Source organism: Anser brachyrhynchus (assembly GCF_964034855.1).
Source record: "Anser brachyrhynchus genome assembly, chromosome: 1".
NCBI classification, from domain to species: domain Eukaryota; kingdom Metazoa; phylum Chordata; class Aves; order Anseriformes; family Anatidae; genus Anser; species Anser brachyrhynchus.
Window position 1 is genome coordinate 41,030,941 of NC_137694.1, and position 19,666 is coordinate 41,050,606.

The following is a 19,666-nucleotide window of genomic DNA, read 5'->3' on the forward strand; positions in this document are numbered from 1 at the left end:
TGTCATGTAATGACAGATAGCCATATGTGCTCTTAGTATTTTTTTTTTTAAATATCCATTTCCATGCCAAAAATAGATGATTGCTTAAACATTTTTTCTCCCCATGAGGTATGTGGAAGCATAGAACCACCAACGTTGCCCGTGTTCAGAAGATTATTCTAAGATGACAAGCTCGAATCTGACACAGTAATAGAATTTATAATAATACACTATTTAGAATAATAAACTTCTGTTCTCACAACTTTGCCATCTAGAGAATGAAAAAAACAGTACCTTTACAATGAGCATATGGCATAGTCATTACATAATCCTCTCCCCTGTTTAGGAATGTTAGCCGTCCTTCTCCATCTAGTATGGCAGATAATGAATTCCCTGAAATTCAAACAGAGAAACACATTTCACACCCTGCAGCAAGATGACAGTCAACATTTCCTAGTAAGTGAGCAACAGAATTAAAAACATCAGTATACTTAGCACTGCAATATATGCTGTCTGGTGAAGCCACCATAATACACATTATCACCAATTAAAAATTAAAATATTGTAAAGTAGAAATTAAAATTCTAAAGACCACTAGTAAAAACTTTGTAAGACAAGTATAATACAATGATCAAAACCCTGATTCTTCTGAAAGTCTTCCTTCATCCACAAAACACAACTCATTTGCACTGCTTTTACACTCCTCAGTAAAAGTACAACCAAAAAAAACCCCAACCAACCAAAACAAAACTCCCCCATCACACTACTTACCATAGAATTTTGATTTGGCCAGAATGCTACCACTAAGGCAAAAACCATCTTTGCGGTTGCTAACATAGAAGGCAGATATTGGAGGATGATGGGATACCTGTTGAAAAAAAAATGTATTTGAAAAAACAAAACAAAACAAAAAAACAGGCAATGTAATACAAACCTTGAGCTAATACAGACAGAATGCAAAATTCAAGTTGTACACAATAGAATACAATTAATATTAGATGTGACTATAATCTTTAGAGATAAAAATCACACATTTAAATCAATTTTAATAGTTAACTAATACCTGACTTGTTCTAGAGGAAGACAGAACAGAAATGCTAGAAACACCTTTCTCTCTGTCTAAGAACTATGCTCATCAGAAGAGGTTTTAGGATACTATGCATCCATATAAATACTGACACATCATTTGTCTAGCACAAAAAGGTCTAACTCATTTATTTTTCTTAAAAATGTTTGTGCTGGTTATGGCAGCTACCTGTTCTGCAATGTAAAAAGTCTTGCTATTTGTCCTGGGATGAATCCACATGCAGCGGAAAGTCTCACCAAGTATAGGATTGTACGGCTTTTTTAATCCCTAAACAGAAACAGAACAGACAGTAACCATACAATGCAGGTAGAGAACTCGCAGAATAATTTACCAGTCTGTCACTGAAGATTAGAAAAAAAAAAGCATAACACATGGGCTAAAGCACATTGTACTTGATTTTGACATTTGAATATTATGCTCAGTTATTCTATTCTTCAAACTAAGGAAACTAGCACATAAATCTGTGTATCTGCTACGCCATTCCAGGCTAGAATTTAAGCAAAAAGAATTTAAGAATTGTTGCAGAATTACTATAGACATTTTGCTTGAAGTTGGGTCGTAAGCAGTCTTGTCTTTCAATACTACTTCCTGCCAACTTAATCTTAAAGAATATTTAGTATACAGCTATTTCCACAGTAGTGGAAATATTACTCCTCCAACCATACCATGCTATCACTGAAGAACACAGAAATGGCTCAACTTTATGTCAAAACGTTTAATTATATTTCCACTTCAAAGCACAGTTGAACACAGTCTTTTAAGCATAGGTAGGGACCAAAAAAGGTCCACAATGCATTTGCACAAATAATGAAGACTTAACCTTGCTTTAAAAAAAAATGCATAATAATATAATGAAATAAAAACTCCAGCACATCCCCAAGCCCTCAAACTAGACACAACCTCTAAAGTAAAGACAAAATAATATGTGAAAAAACACCTTTGGTTTTTTGTAGAATCCAGACAGATACCACTTTACTACTTTTTTCATGCGGTTGTAAGCATTCTCTTCAAGAGCAGCTCTACAAAACATACAGAAAGTACAGATCAAATATCAGTATTGTTTCAATTATAACACTATTTAATTTATTAGCTTTAATAATAAACTATTTAATTTATTATAACACTATTTAATTTATTAGCTTTCTTTAAGCAGGTAAATAAATTCTAAAGCTTAATGGAATTTAACAATTTTTTAAAAAAGGCTAACTGGTACTGTTCTACCATTATAGATATGCATTCCAGAGAAAGAAAAGGAAAAAATAACAATTTTGAAAATTCTTCCAATCAGTCTCCAAAAGCTGCAACAGAAATGTTTGCAACACAATTGCTATTAAATTACTAAGAGGGAACAGACTTCAAAATGTACCATATAAGCTCTTAGGCCATTCATTTTCAGAACACAAGGGCATTTGACAATTGATCTATTGTCAGGCAAGCATTCAGACTAAGCAGTCCATGATGTTGTTTAAGTAGACCACGCCAAGCAACAAAGACTTAGGGATCTCACTGCTATCTCATTTCAGCTTAAAAAAAGAAAAGAAAGAAAACCAGAGAGAGGATTGACTCACTCGGAGAGGAAATCTGCATGGTAGTAGTAATCAGACAGCTTGTCAAGGAAAGAACGAGGTTCCAAGATAAACGTAGGCAGTACAACCTTGGACAAGTCCATTCCTGGACGGACTTGCTTCAGCAATGTCCAGATCAGACTTTTGTTTTCTTCTGACACTACTTCTGTCTGAGCAGCCTCCCCCGCCTAGGATGAATGAGAAACTGCTTAGAGAAAGGAGAATGAAAATAATCCTCCAAGAGACAGGTCAGTCAACACATTCTAAAGATGCAGTAAGAATGGAAAACAGATACTCGAAATGCTCAGAGAAGTAGAAAAAACAAGTTGCTATAAATACACTTCAGATGCATATTTAGTGTAGGATGCTAGATTTACTATTCAGCATTAAAATCTGCATTTGTTTTTATCAGCCCTGAAACAGAAAAAAAATGAGATATTGTTCAAAAACGCTCCCTTAGCCCTTTCCTAGACATCAAGGACATTTTTCTGTGTTCTCACACACGAGATTTATATAGCAAAGGGCTGTTCATTCTGTCATCTTTTCCCCACTGTAAACATTGTTATATTTATGCTTTTCACTACCTTGACCAGTCAATAGTTTCAGCAGTTTTCCTCAAAGAAAACCACTGCTTAGGGGTAAGTAAGCAAAAACAGCAGCCACACACGAATACGCTCTTTTTTGTCCAAGGAGATATTCTTCCTTACAGTCTCTGAAATGTAAAAACAAGGGCTGTAGGAAAAGCATCCCTCTCTACAGAACAGTTCTAAAATGCATATAACAAGAATTCATTGTCAGCTTGATCTCCTCAGCTTTTCCTAAACCATTGCTTCTTCTAGAAACAATACTGGAAAGCAACAAAGCACAAAGTTTATACATATGGTAGATACAGGTGTGTGTGTGTATATATAATATATAAAACGAGCATTAGGTAATAACTCATACTTAGCACTTGAGAAAAGGAGAGAGATTTTAAATAAGTTCATCTCAATTTCCTCTTCTTCAATTTTTAGTATCTTTATAGCAAGTAAAACATTCAAATCCCTCTTGCATTTGGTTGTGTAGGTGTGTAAGACTATCTGCAGAAGTGGAACAGAAACTTTGGGCATCATAACAGAATGCAAGGGGAACATCAGAAACACAGCAAGCCTTCCACTGAATTCTGTAAACTCCATGGCTGCTTAACTCCTCTCTTGCAGTAAAAAATAGAGGTGCCAGCTTGCATTAAAATCTTCAACCTGAAGATTTTTACTTGAAGAAAAAAAAAAAAAACACAACAAAGCAGGAGATAATAAAAACCAGAAATAGTAACAAAAGGATGGGCAGATATGGTCAACTTCTGCTGCAGGTGGCCCTTTCAAAATGAGCTCCTTTTCTCTGAGGAATACTCCAAATAATCTCATTATCTTTCTTACAGACTCAGAAGCACTGAAGTGATGTAGCAGAGCAGAACAATGGTGGACAGATTTTTTTCCCTCAGTATTGTTGAGAATATGAAAGGCAGTCCTGTAAGTCAGCTCTCAAATACAGCGTGCCCCTTAAAATATCAGCTTCCATTTGGCAAAGCAGCCTGCTCAGTACATAAACAGCACTTTTACCTCCCCAAGTTCTTCATGGCTTTGTTCCAAATACGTAGTTTCCTTGATATCAATTGGTTCTGGATCAACATAAGAATCATCCTGTCGCTCTGATGTGTCGCTGTCGCTTTCTTCGCTTTTCCCCAATCCGTCATTATCAGATTCGTCATGATCATGATCATTTTCCTTATCAGATTTATCAGAGTACATATCCTGGTCTTTAAAGTGATGCCTTTCAATTTCACTGTCATTTAACCTACACAAAATAAAAGCTAAATGAAATTTTTAGCTCCACACAATAATCTCGTGTTTCCTGATAAAAAAAACAACCACCACCACCAAAAACAAACAAAACCCAAACAAACAAAAAAAAAGCCAACATGATAAAAGTACCAGTATCAACCCTGGTCTGGCAGCAATGTCAAACTTGCTTTGCTGGAAACATACAGCATGCAGTGATCTCACTGAACTGTTAAATGCACCAAGGTCAGTTTGCTTTTATATTTAACTACTATATTCTCAAACTCTGATTAATAAGGAGGGGAAGAGACTCTCCACTGGAGACGAAGAAAGATAAAGTGAAGAGGGAATTCCATAACTGAAGTGATACTTCACACGAGGCACTAATTGGTAGGTAGAGAATAACACCTCCTTTCCCACATTAAGGCAGTATAAATAAATAATGATTTTCAACTCCTCATTAACTGCCCAACACACTTCCTTCTGCAGGTTACGCAGTTGTTCCCAGGAAGGCTGAGGCACCCTCTGCTGTGACTTCATCAAAAAATGTAAAAGGCTAGCTCTCAGCTGAAGCTAAAATGCTTTCACCTTTTCTCCCTTTCCTGCCTACCCTGTTAAAACTACGCCTGCAGTTTTTATTGCTTAGTTAGTTAAGCACACCGAACACTCTTACAGTATGCTATATCCAAAGATCTACTTAATTAAACTATTAGTCTTAATTAGACTTAGCAGATGTAGCTAATTGCTCTAATCATAATTGGGGCCAGCTGATGATATTAAACCATTATTCACAACCAGAGACCTCCAGCTGAATTGTACACAAAAGTTTTATTGTTTCCATGAGACAGGGGAAAGAGTAAAACTCTACCTGGGCAAAACACTGCACGGTCATCCTGACAGGGCCTTGAATCTGGACTGGAAGCAAGTTTGCCTTTTCTCAGCTTTTCTAAAACTACCTATGCCAGAAAAAAGTGCATTTCTCCTTATGCATGCCTTTACCTCTCTCTCAAATACAGGAGTGTACTCTTAACAGCAGTACAAAAGTCCTGCCCGACCAGAACAGACATAAGCAGCTAAATCTTCGCGTATGAGGGATTATTCAAAGTGAATTTATGTCAGTCTGAAAGGATACTGAACTGGTGGAAGATCATTGAGAAAAACTGTGCAAAGCCCAACCTTCAAACCCAATTATGTCAAATAAAGGACTAAATCTTTTATATGTTTCTAATGCACTTTGGTGCCACAACTGAAGCGTTTGAAAGCACCACGCATTCACCATGATTGTTATTGATGTATTTTCACAAAAGATTACGTTCCCCAAAATTTGGCTGAAAGCATTTATTGAAATGAACAGGGAGTTCGTTATTCACGGGCACTCAAACATTTGATACCAGGTAATAACAGACGATTTCAACTTTTGTTTAATTTAGTAATAGGCTGACTGAAGCACTAGTGACCCTTCTGATGATTTAAAGCTGAGACATAACTAAAACCATTTAAATAACATTAGCATTATTCATACTTTAACCAAAGAACAGCAACTTATATTCATATCAGCCTACTTTTGTCACACAAACTAAACTTTTTTTTTTTTTCCATGTGAAGCAAACAAGATAGACCAAGTTCAGGATAAATAAAATTAAACAGTTTAACTGAGTACTTCAACTTACTGATGTAATAAGCAACTTTGAGTTCCTTGGGCCAAGCTGCCCTCTGTATCTGCTTTGCACAAAATCAATATATTTTTTTCATTTTACCCACATATTAAAAAAAGTACAAATAAGACATATAAAGAGAACTCAGGAGCAAAAGGAACTACAGCCTTAAAAAGAGATCCTCCCTTTGGAGGAGCGAACTTATTGCCACAAGGTTCTGCCAGAGGAACAACCAGGTTTAGTGATTCGTTTACTTACGGTAAGTTTTCTCCACTGTTTAAGTTGTTAGCACGAAGCAGACCATAGAAAGAGACATGAGCACTGTCTGATGAAGAGTTCAAATCATGTTCTTTACCTTCCCTAATCATCGTACGTTTAAGGAGACTTGAACATTTCAAAGCCAGCTCCAAAGCATCCATCCAACACCTGCCTAAAGACAAATTTATTATTATATGAAAATTAAGGATTTAACTGAACTGTACAACTTCGGTTTCCTAAATTCACAATCCTTTTGAGTCTGTTTACATTACCCTTTGAAGACACACTTTGGAGCTGTTCTATGTTACGTGTACTGGATTTTATGGCCTAGCAGGGGCAAAACAACAACTCACAACCACCCAGCTCTGGTACAAGAGATGTTTCAGGGCAGGCCAAGCAAGATAAATCATGATTCAGTTACAGCATATTCTAGCATTTCTTCCTTAATGCAAGTATGGCTCCATTAAGGCCCTGACTGTTGAATTTCTCCAAACTTGCCTGCAGCCACGCTCTACTTTTGAAGACTAAGTAACTGTGTCACTTAGCACAGGTTTTTTTTAGCGTAATACAATAACAATATGGAAAAGAAATTTAATAGCATATAAATGCCATTTCAATATTGGATTTTTTTTTTTAAAGCATGTTTTATCCTCTCATCTCTTCATTTCCCTGTATGTAATCAATTTTCCAAAGTAGTAGTTTTTCATAAACAATAAAAAATAAAAGCATTTAAAGTTAAAAAATGAAGACAGTACAGTTTTACACTTAACAACAATGAATTACAAGTATATAATCCCAACATATTACTTCTATTTCTCTTCAATACACTACATTTAAAAATAATTATGTATTGATTTGAAGGCAAATAGTCTTACTTTTAAGGTCTTCAGGGACCTTATGTTTAATTATCATTAGAAGAAAAGCAGCTGTTAAGAAGGTTACACAAGTCTTAAACTGCTTCCATTTTGTAACCTTTCAAGGTGGCTGCACCAATATTAACCACCACCTTTCCTCAGTGATGGTGTTAAAAACCTACATTTAGAGGGAGCTCTTAATACTAAAACTCTGCAAAACTGTTGCGTTTTAAAACACACAAGTACTTTCAACACAAATAAAATACATCCACATTTGCATTTTTGAAAGCAATTAGCTTGAAAATTTAGGCATAAATTAATGTAATTAAGTCTGAAACTACCTCTTCCCCCTCCTCAACCCAGCCACAGCAGGGAAACTGCAAGGAGCTCAGGGACAATTTATTCAGTTCAGCCTTCTTTAGTGACCACGAAAAACTGCCAGTAACAACCGAAAGTACTAAGCTAAGGGAGACCTTTCACCAGCACGGAACTACAAGCGCAGTGCTGTAACAGACAGTAAGACAACCGAAACAATCTCTTTCTAATAACTGCCTGCTGTCACAGTGGAAAAATACTGAAGCATCTGTTTACCATCTGATTCTGAAGCGGCTCGGATGATCAAATAACTGCTGGGTAATGGCTGAGTTATAGAACCAACTGCTTCACCTTTTGGACCCTTGAAATACACAAAACAAGCAACAGCATCAGACATTTACATTCAGTTTTAGAGTTTATCATTCATGTAATAAGCCGACACACTGCAGGGCTATTTACTGTCACTCAGCAACATCTAATGAAAACATGAATGGAAAGATGAACAGCCCTCTTTTACTGGGTTTCTTCTTCAAAGACTTCATTCTAAGTCTAGCTCCCAATTCAACCCCATTTTAAAGAGAACGGTCGTTGGGATTCAAATAATTTTTGGCGTTTTTTTGTTTTGTTTTTGTAAATCAGACTTGCAATAACAGCTTGGAACCACTCTGCTGATACCATGTACAGCAGAAGGACAAAAGCATCAAAAGGAATGCTATGAGGGGTCACTTTCTGGTGAACCTCACCTTCAAGGGACTGCAGATGGGTACAGAGAGATCACATGGCTGAAAAGGTAAGTTTGAAAACAAAAGACACACCTGTGGGGTGATTTAAGGGAGTTGACCAACGCTGTCTAGCAGAAGGCCCCGCATTTTTAAGGTTGCTAACTCTTCCCCCTCTGGTCCTCATTCCCTCTTGATGAGGGCAGAGATCCCTACCAACTCCTGAGAAGATGCCTTGGTTCAGAAAACGTATAAAGACATAAGGACAAGCCAAACCACTGCAGAGAGCAGGCGGCCCTCCTCCATGATCCACTTCATGCTTATTTTGCATGAGAATGTGTTGGGTATCTCAGCAGCATCCTATGCTCCAGCACTGCATGACTTTTGCCTGTCTTTAGATATGAGTCAATGACATTTGATGAGACATCAATTGATATTTAAATAAAAATGGAGATAACTGCACCCACCCAAACACTACGTATTGCTACAGGAACCCACTCTTCCTTTCTTCCTCCTCCTTTCCTTGCAACCTCTCTACCACCTGATAGTCAATTCCAAAAAATATTTAGGTGCCCAAATGTATTTAGATGCCTAACTGCAGACTTGATATTTAAAAGAAAAAATAAAGAAAGAAAGGATGATGCCCAGGCCCATAAAAGACATGTAGATGCTTAAGTCCCTCTATAAAGAGAATCAGCAGGACATTGTGACATTGAGTTCAACCAAAAGAAACACAGAGGATGTCAAACACCGAAGTTTAGTTTTCACTATTAAGTTTTTCACATTCAGAATTTAAAAAATAAATCCCAAAGACCCTTCTATTTTTGTCAAGCTTTGCTTTGAAATAAAATACTAAGCAATCATTTTAAAGCCCCTTCAAAAACTTTTACCCACGGGAACATTAAAGTTACTGATAGGCAAAGAGGGCTGTACTGAACACACTTGAAGCTATTGTTGACAGCTGGGTTAAGCCTGCCTAACACATGAGTTATCATACTTTGGTCTTGATTGATTTCCCTACAGAAGCCTAATGAAAAGCCAGTACGAGGCTTGGAAGAGGGAATTTGAAAGCCAGCAGAAGTTTTGAGCAAAAGCAGAGAACAGCAGATATTTTAGAAGCAAGCATATGGAACAGCCAGAACGTTTCTGAGGGTGAGAGGCAGCTAACGAGGAGTCTTGGTGGTGCTTAAATACCAATGCACACAAGCTAGTGCTGGTGTAAATGATGTTCAGAAACTTCTGAATAAGACAGAGTAGAAGCAACCCAGGTGTTAAAAGCGAGATGCTATGTTACAGTCTCCCTTCAGAGCAAGAGGAAAGGTGCACCTATGCCAAGTGGTTGGTGAAGTGGCAACGTGAGGGTTAGGAGTTAAGGAGAACCATGAGACAACACCATGCAGAGCACGCCTCGTCTCGAGGGCGGGCCACTGAGGACCTGACATGCTGTGGGAGGCAAGGGAGAGGTTTCGCTGGGCCCTGGGGGACAGAAGGGGTGGGAGCGGTCCTGTGGTGCTGCACAAAGGGGATGGCACGATGCTACGGCACTGCGGCTGCACCAGCGCCGCGCCAAGGCCTCAGCCACCAGAAGGCCTCAGAACTGCCAGACTAGAGGGCACAAAGGGCAGCGCTCTGCCCCCATGAGAACTTCATTTAGGGTTATACTGGGGGCCTACAGGGTGCGTTACTCACTCCGTACCAAACAACTGAAACTTAGAGATGAAGTTTTTTTGTTGTTTGTTTTTGGTTTTTGGAGAAACCTATACTCCCCTAGGTGCTGGGACAATGCAACAATTAAAACTGAGTTAATAATTTGACTAAACAAATAACTAGGTTGACTTATTTTGGAGTAACTGCTTGTGCATTATGATTTTCTTTATTTGATTAATGTTTCAAGAGCACTGGACATTTTTCTTTGGTATCACTCATCGTGATTTCAAAATCAGTTTTCAGTATATTAATGTTCTGTACAGGAGAGACAGTTAGTTTCTATTTGTTAGGTGACTTTCTTTGAACTGATTGTACAAGTACTCCAATGCAAAGTAAAGGGCAAGCTAAAAGTTCCACCAGATTAAAGGAAAACTTTGAAGTTTTCTTTCTGCAGAATACTCATGTCAGCAAAACTCAAGTGCCATGAACATTCATAGAAAACAGCAAAATCAGATAAGCAGTCACACTTATCTAAATCTATTTATGAAAATTTATTTGTGGTGGCTTTCCTAGTTATTAATCTTAGAAAAGTGAGATGGCATCAGGACTTGGCATGTGAGGAAGAAAGAACAAGGTACAGTGCATCGGGTACCTCAGAGCACAGAAGGCCGCAACGAGTAAGGGAGCACGTTAAGTGACTGGCTGCAAACTACTGCAGACGAGAATTTGCAATCTGCCAGAAGGACACACTATGGGAAGTGCGTTCAAGCAAGAAAATCTCCTGCAGTACTTATGACTGTGTAAATATTTCTTGCAATGTCATCACCCTACACTGATGGCAAACACAACTCATTTTGTCTTAGACTTCTTGCTTGTTCTGGTGTACCTACTCTGTAAATCAGCCAATTGCTATTATGCTCATCAAAGTTTGCCTCACAGTAATAAATCTGTAACTAGGAAGTTATATTTGACAAGGAAAACAAGGCAGAAAGTAGTTTGAAACTTTAAGGCCTCTCATCTAATTAAGTCCAGTAATTCCCAACTGCAAATAGCCATACCAAAATGAACAAACGCCACTCCAGCTCTCAGCACATTTAGAATGGACAATATCAACTTGTTCAGGTTCAAAATTTGACCTACCTTAAAAAAGTAAAAATCTGGAGGGGCATGTCCTCTAAATTCTAAATATCTAGTTAAAAAAACAAACAAATCCATTTCTCATTGCCAAACAATAAAGAAATATAAGACTGATTTGTGATCTTCTGCAGACAGGCCGCCACTTTGCAATGTATGTATACAAGATCATAAATAATTAAATCACATTAACAACAAACCTTGTATTTTTGAAAAAGGATATGAAGTTTGTGTTCTGCAAATGTGAGATCACCACTACTTAGTGAAAAGTCTTCCTAAGCAGCATTAAAATTAATCAAATGGAACTACAAATGATTTGATGTAAGTTTAGTAGATTTAGATAATACTGATAATGATAGTAATTCAGCAAGAACATCACAAACATCAGGAATAACACTAGCTGACTGACTTCCCAGTTTGATACAAGGAAGAAACAAAAACAATGCAGCATATTCTCCAGATGTAGCAGCACCACGTATATAAGATTCATAAGAATATCAGTCGTAAGATACAATCTCACAACTAGTACTTGTACTACGATGTATGTTGCAGAGATAATAATTAATTTATTATGACAAGGATTCTAATACTGTACAGTAATTTCATCTGAAGCAAGATGTCATTTTAGGAGGTAAATATGTTCACTTGTGCTGCGCTTCCGCACCCCCTCTCCAAACGTAAAAACAAAACAAGGACTACAATTGTTAAGTGAAGTATAAACAATGAGTAATAGTGAACATTAAAATAAAAATGCTTACAAGAAATTGCAATAACTCTTTGCGGTGCAGAACACACCGTGCTTTTCAACACTTGCAGCTAAGAGCTGCTGACAATATTACGCCATGTATGGCAAAGCAAACAGACATCGGAAGGGAAAGGAAACACCTATCTTTCTAAAAGTTAAGCCCAAAACAAACACTACAATTAGCTAACTAGTTGCAATATATGTTGTTATTGTACAAGGAAGCTATCTGAATTTCTACTATTATAAGCAAATTGAACTAGGCTGACATTTTATTACATGAAAATTGGGTTGGAAACTAGGAAATATTTATAACACATCTTGACTCTTTCATTTTTTCAATCACTTTCCTCCTTAATTTCTTAGACTGATGCAGAATACAATATCATATACTCATTCCTTCCACTTACATGACTGTCAGTGATGTAACGCCTCTTTAATGGCATCCCTCTACACATCATATGTCTGAACTATATAGAGCAGCACAAATCAGACACTTTTTGAGAGGACTACGTGTTAAAGTTTTATAGTCAGAATAAACAAACCAAATAGAAGTTATAACAGAAAATGCAGCTCAACTTTTCATTAAGGCTGACTTTACTCTTTGTTGGCTAATATTAGTTACCCATTAAGAACCATACATGCTACCACTAACCTTTATAGCCCATATGGACTGCTCCAAAGGATGAAAAAGTTTGAAACAAAAGCCATCTTTTTTAGAAGGTCTCTCAATGAGTTCACAAGCGTTCAGGAGCACTGTTCCTACCCACTGCCCATTCTTGGGGGTTTTGTAAACAAGCAACACTCCTGGTTTCAGCACACACCACAGTTTGGTCCAGCTCTTCAAGGTACCACGAATCTAGAAGATAAATAGTTACAGCTACATCCCAGCGAACCCAGTACTAAAACCGTGCCCTTTAATCAAATGGAAATTAAAATTGAAATTATTATTTTTTATTCCAAGCAGAGTTTATCAAAGTCTATTCAAGTTTATCCATGTTTATCAAAGACAACAAAAAGGTATCATTTCAGTGCTCGTTCTTCTACTCTTTCTTGAGGAACCCTTATTCTGTGAAGTATGGAGATTCATCTGAAACCTTCACGTGTTTTTCTACCTCAAACATATTTTATCGCTAGCATGAGGATACAATAATCTTTGGAAAGAGAGCTTCTCTGAAAACAGGACAGATATCTGATAAAAAAACCAGGATATTCACAAAATAAATCAGATATATTTAAATTTCTTAGATAAAATCTTTCATAAGCAGCTGTTAATATCATCTCACATGTGCTATGTAATATCCTTTTAAGTCCCTGAATTTGCACATCTGATTAGATTGCTTGAATCAGTTTTGTCAACTCTGGGTTTTAGTTTCCTCCGTTTGTAGGACAGAATGCCAACCTGACCTCTGAACAATGTTTTAACCTGATTACATGGACTTTGCAAAAACCTGAGAAACTTCCCAGACAAGCTATTGTTTGGAGCTAAGTATAAAATGGATAAGAGATTTTTTTTTTTCTTGTACAATTTCCAAGGAATACTTTTAAATGTCTAAGGAATTATGACTGCCATCTTTGACGAATTCATCTCTCACCTTTCGTACAACTATTAGAGGACAGTTAGTTCTTAGAGAGGAAAGGAAAATTACCAGAAATAAACACAAAGAAATAGGTATTCATATATCTAATATGACTTATCCACTTTCACTGCTGGTAACAGATATAACAGGGCTTTAATTCAAAGCGCAAAATAAAAAGGGCAGGCTTGGAATCATAAAGCTAACTCATAAGAAGTTGATAGCTACACATTCAAGATGCACGTGACTATGGCCACTGCAATACGTGGGAGTAGGTTCCTCTATTATTCCCGTAGGATGTGAGCACAGAGCCTCTGGGACACAATTAGTATCTGCTGTGTTTGTACAAAAACATTAACAGCAACTAAGAGATCAAGCCTTTTCTATTCTGGTCAGAGAACAGCAGCTGCTTGATCTTTAACTCAGGTTTCACATTTAGGTTCTGACCTTCAGCCAGTCAGCCATAACAATGACTGATGGGTCTGTGATAGTGCTGAGTAATTCTTTTGTAGCTCTCTTCTTTTCTTCTCTGTAATTCTTCTTTTGAACCTGTAAATATTAATGAAAATATTTACAATGCCACAGACAAAAGCAATTAATCAGAGCTCAAAAAGACATCTACAAATACGAGTTGAGGTAAAACCTGCTAAATTCAATTTGCAAGAAAGATAGATATAAGTAGCTTTAAAACACAGTATTTGATCCCAAATTGTAAACAACTATCCCATGCTATATTTCAAAAGCTGCTACCAACGCAACTGAACTCAGATTCTTCTGCAATTTGCTTTTAAGACTGAGGACTGTGAAACTCCTATTAGAATCATGGTGAGGGATGAGATAGACCAAACAAATAGATTAACAACCCCCCACTTCCTTTCCCGGTGTAAAGCACAAAACCAAATTTAGGGCCAGATTCTGATTTTTACAGGTACATTATCTGATCAGTAATTTTTCTCCACCTCTTACTTTCCCTCCCCAGTAGAAATTCAAGGCAACATATATTTCTCTTTTAGTGATAAATAATTTAATGTTTCCCTGACATGGTATTTGCCAAACTGAGGAGTATGGTCTTGTCCCAACACAGGGGTAATAAGTCAGTTAAAAAAAAAATTAAGTACTGCATGCAAACTCTAATTTTGATATTACAGTTCATCATTTCATTGCAGGTAAATGTCCTGAGGCCCCTGGCAACCTGTATTATTTTATAAGCTTCTGAGTTACCCTATGATTTTACGCATTCTCAAGGACTACACTATAAAAGTCCATTCTCAAGTAACAGTTCAATGAGATTTGAAAACTGAAGAGAACCAGCAACACTAATTCTCACAATACTCGGATATTCCACAGGGGTCTTCTCACTACTTGGCATTTCTCTTCTCAATAGAAGAATATGGTAAAACTTTGTGCACACGTTTATGGAGATTAATTCACCTTGAGAGACTCTTTTTTGGTAAGCTTGCTTGAAGATAAAGAGATGTCCTTTTCGGAGCCATTGAAAAGCTTGGATTCAGACTGAAATTCACGAAAAGCAGCATAAATAAAATAAATACATGATACGAGGCCATATCACTGTTTCAGGCACTTCTGAAAAAGTGTATAATTATGTTTGTAAGTTTCCCATTCCCATTTACTCTTTTGCTGTTTCTCCCACTCAATAAAACAACAAAGCCTGTAGCATAAGCTGTTCAACACCTATTTGAGTCATTTTTCATAAACGTTTTGTTGGAAAGAAGCCTGAAATTACTCCAGAAGCTGAACTATATGCAGTAAATATTTAGCCCACATACCCTGTTACTTGATATGTCACAGTCTTGACTAGGTAGCTATTATTTCAGCAGAGACAAGGTTTTAGGAGAATCCTGGTATTTAAACACAGAAATTGTTCCCATGTCTGACATGTGAATCCCAACATCTTCCTAACTTGCAAATTCCTCAAAATCAGTTGCTACGGAGGCACTTACCCTGTGACCCATGAAGGAAAATACAGCCTCTTCAACCCAGAATTCAATCCTCTGTAAGTTACCAGAGCACAACTGACCACTATGACACTTGTTTCTGCTCCTTCCTCCCTAGTTCCACGATCTGGTTACTCTACAAGTCATCTTAAAGAAGCTCGCTGTGGTGATAGGCAGGGGAAGAAGACTCAAGTTTATTTATGAAACCCAAGTCTTTATTCATGGCAGGACAACACGCTGCCTCAGCACCACGTGATTTCTGCCCCACAGCCTCTCCCCACGTCTTGTAAGGTTCAAAGTTTATTTCTTAGGATCTGTTGACGACTAGTTGAAAGGGAACTACAGCCACCAAAGATTCACCCTGGGACACAGAGCTATTTTTTTTTAAAACAAGAGGAGTCTATCACAGAGTTATCACATGCCATTGCTCTTCCAACTCAGAGAACACTGGATAGGTATCCACTATACATAAACTTCAGATAAATTACAGAGTTAAATTTCTTTGTGCACTGAAATGTAAATCTGATGGGCCCAAAGTCTCTGCCTAGTCAAAAAGATAAATCAATATAACCTCCTAAACTGTGTAAATTCAAGGGCAGGTTTCTGAGAACTGCTTTGAAAGCTGTTCAACATTTCTGACTAGTCATTTCAAGTCTCAGACTACAATGCAAAGTTTATTCACTGAATTCCTATAAAATTACAGTCAAAAAAATATTGCAAATTCTGAGAATGCTTAGTTCAATAATAAAAACAGTGCACTTGTGCACTTTTTTTTTTAACGTGCATTGCTTAAACCAAAGAAATGAAAATTAATGATTGGCAAATGAAATAAAACAATCCAACTTTAATGTCACACTTTACAGGAGTATATTTAGATAAAAACATTAACAATAGTGTCAAAAAGATATGTGCAATAAATAGGAAAAAGTAATTCTAACTCAGAATCATTTGGGGTAAATGACTTTGTAAGTAATCATTTACCGAAATCATAAGTAAGTAAATGTTCCCTAACTTCGACATTCATCTTGGAAACTGAAGGCCATCTCTTCATTTTGTATTAAAGATCTGTTTTTAACACTCAAAATTTAAGATGAGCATGCATCTTGAAATTTAATTCCTCTGTCTAGATGTTAGAGGATATACCCTACTTTAAATGTAATAAGGGAGGAAGGAAAAATGCTTATCATTGTCAAATAAGAGGTAATGAACTCGTTATGCAAGGTATAATGGAGCAACTTAAGTAAAACATTCATAAATACTCTAGTTGCTCACTAACAGAAAACTAATGCAATCTAAAGTCCATGCATATAAAAGCCCCAAACCAAACTAAGTATCACAGGTTACAGAGACTCATTTCCTCAGTATCAGTTATAAAGCTCGCTAGCATGACACTGAGCAAAGGTCCATATTTACCTGTCTAATGCATTATGAGACAGATTGGTGATGCAGGTATTTTTATGCTAATGACCTTCTCAGTGTTACATCCATACAGAAGGAATGGGATCAAAATTTACAAGAAAACAACCGTATTTAGAAAGAAGGGTTGCTACTTCTCCTCCACAGCTGGGATAGCCAGTTACCATCTTCTGCTAGCCTGAAGTTTATTTGTGGGGTATAATGGAACCACTAGTCTTAGCAAACCCCATTACAAAAATAAGGATAAAGAATAATATTTTTTAGGAGAGGTAGGAATATCTCTGTCTCCTCTTCAGTAGTAGAAAAACACAAATAAAAGTAACAGCAAAAAGCACACAAAGACTTAAGACCCTGGAAAGACAAGAACCAAGAAAAATAACTATAAGGAAAAAAAAAAAGATGAATGAAGTTTAAAGTATATCTAGGTTAAAAGAAACAGCATTAACTTGATTTCCAAGCCAAAAGTGATTTAGAGGGTTCTGGACCAATGAAAATATTTTGATCTGAAAGAAGCTGGATGGTAAAGTATGCTTCCTTGATCTCCCTGACTATGATGCTGTAAAACTGAAAGACACACAATTTTGTGATTTCAAGTCAGATGGAAGACACCAACTACATGAGATGCTCAGCTAGAATTCATCGCAGAATTGCAACAACCACAGAGGCTAACCTGCTCTCCCAGAGTGCAGTTCTGATGACATCATTTTAGAAGGGGACTGTTACTATAATGTTTAAATCAGATTGATTTTCTTCAGTTTCTGTGTTAACATTTCTCTTGAAGAGTCAGACACATGAAATACTGCAGAAAAATTTGTGTCGAGGCCTTAAGTGCACTCCCCCCTGCTCCTCAGGCTGTGCTGCCTGTACCTACGGCCAGCTCTGATGCACCGCACTGCGTGATCCGACCTTAGATCGAGCTGCTGTGAAGAGAGCTGTGCCAGGAAGCAGCCATCTCCCCCACCTCACCTGGCAGGTGGATGCATTGAAGCTCAGCTCCCAGCCCTTGGCGCCAGCCTGAGCCAGGCTACAGCTGTGCCTGGCCGAGCACCTTGCTGACCCACAGATTTCAGCTCCTGGCTTGGCCTCGGGCCTGCCCCTCACTGTGGATTTATGCCATAAGCTGAACCTAGCTCGCACTGCCAGCCCTGCTCTGCTCGAGGTGCCCGGCTGCACTCTTGGCACTGCTCCTGCCTGTCGTGCTGCCGCTCCTGGCCAGCCCTCCCTGCAGAGCTGCTCACTCCTGCTGCTCCCTGGCAGTCTGTTTGCAGGGTCTACTATCACCTTTTTCCTCCCTGAAAGCCAAAAAAGCCAGTGGAGTTACTAGCAGAAAATACCAAAACATGCAATTGGATGATTTAAAGCCTTTAAACTCTATCCCACAGCAATGCTTAAATAAGAAAAACAATTTAACTTAGCTACTCAATTCAGCAATCAAATTATACAGAACCTTCTCCTCCGCAGAACACCATCTTTCTCCTCTTTAAAGTCTTGAGGAGAAAAAGACATCAGTTTTAAAAATTAAAAATATTTTTCTGGGGTTTCACATTCTAAATACCTAAAAATAACTAGATAAAAATTTAGTGTTTTGACATAGCAGGCACTTTAAGGGTTAAAGGCAATATATAAGAAATGTTGCATCAGACCATCCTATACAATGTTTTAGCATTTAAAGCTTCTGTAAGTGTAATGTATAAATTTAAAAGGATTTGGGAAAGGAACAGATAGCTAAGGTAGATTTTTTGCTACATTACTGCAATGACTTTTTACGTTATATGCATACCATACGAAGACCATCAAAAAGAATACTTTATTCTGAATGAGAATGCTATTGCAAACTATTCATGTAGGTAAATGTTATCAGAACAGAACAGTCCGGAGAGAAAAAAAATGAGATCACTATGTAACAAGGGTATTTTTTGGTTGCTCAGGTAGCTCACATTTTCTTCCTTTTTAAAGTTCAGCCATTGCAAGATGATATATTTTTGGTTACTGCCATGTGCCTCCCAACTCCATTTTGTACATTCTCAGTTTTTACTGCATCTCAGCACATTGTTCTCATCTTGGGACTACAATATGATGATTATGAATTTGCACGGCTCCTGCTTTTTCCATTTCTATTAATAAAGACAATCAAAAAGCATAAACATGCACTAGCAATTATATCTGCTTTACTGTACTGTTGATGGCTCAGCCGTACATTACATTTGGTGAGGCAACATCCACACCACGATCAAAGCGAGAGGACTCCACGTTTCATTTTCATGTGATGTCATCTCGAGAACTACATTAAAGTTCATTTTGGTCTGTATCTACAGCCAAATCTGAAGAGTAATCTCCAAGATTACTTACAATGAAAGTCGAATACATTTGCATTTATTAAAATAGACACTCAACTCCTTTGTATGCTGACATTTTAAGCCCTAACTGAGGCTGCTTTCCTTACCTTGCTTTTTGACATAGAATGTGCTGTATCCTCTTTATTTTGTGACACATCATCCTTCCCTTTGTCAAAACCTTAAAGAAAAGACAGCATTGTTGCAAATGATTTGAATGCATTACATTTTACAAGAGCTAGCCTTTGAAATAAATTTGCAATTGTATTTAGCATACAAAGCACAAGAAAATCAGATTTTCAAACATCATATACATACTAGATCATCACATCAATTGAAAACGTATTAGTTATTGCAGTATAGTCTAATTTTAAACCCTCCAAGAGGTGAGAACAGTCCACTGCATTTGGATGGTGTTGCACCCAACCCAATGACCGGACCAGCTGAAAATACAATCAGCAATATCTGTCCTTTCAGCTCCCCCTCTCCCCTACCCACACACACAACACCAAATAAAGTCAGTTTGGGTTTGTTCATTTCTTTAGCTACAAATAACCATTAAAATCCACACACATGAAAGCAAACCTACAACATGGATTAAGATTGCCAGTTG

The 19,666-nt window shown here is 37.4% G+C and overlaps 1 protein-coding gene across 6 annotated transcripts in view; it reads right to left on the reverse strand.

Moving 5' to 3' along the window:
* Positions 1 to 19,666, reverse strand: part of OSBPL8 (oxysterol binding protein like 8) — a 90,588-nt gene that overhangs the window by 10,385 nt on the left and 60,537 nt on the right. For 5 of the 6 annotated variants that reach the window (XM_080606477.1, XM_080606481.1, XM_080606478.1 and 2 more), the window contains 12 exons: positions 19,164 to 19,234; positions 14,781 to 14,861; positions 13,797 to 13,898; positions 12,428 to 12,631; positions 7,807 to 7,891; positions 6,362 to 6,533; positions 4,230 to 4,464; positions 2,635 to 2,819; positions 2,004 to 2,085; positions 1,235 to 1,333; positions 751 to 847; positions 274 to 372 (listed from right to left, as the gene is read on the reverse strand). In XM_080606477.1, coding sequence (XP_080462603.1) covers positions 274 to 372; positions 751 to 847; positions 1,235 to 1,333; positions 2,004 to 2,085; positions 2,635 to 2,819; positions 4,230 to 4,464; positions 6,362 to 6,533; positions 7,807 to 7,891; positions 12,428 to 12,631; positions 13,797 to 13,898; positions 14,781 to 14,861; positions 19,164 to 19,234 — 1,512 coding nt within the window. Of the gene's footprint in view, positions 1 to 273; positions 373 to 750; positions 848 to 1,234; positions 1,334 to 2,003; positions 2,086 to 2,634; positions 2,820 to 4,229; positions 4,465 to 6,361; positions 6,534 to 7,806; positions 7,892 to 12,427; positions 12,632 to 13,796; positions 13,899 to 14,780; positions 14,862 to 15,310; positions 16,059 to 19,163; positions 19,235 to 19,666 lie in introns of those variants that run through there. The other variant, XM_080606482.1, reaches the window with a different exon arrangement.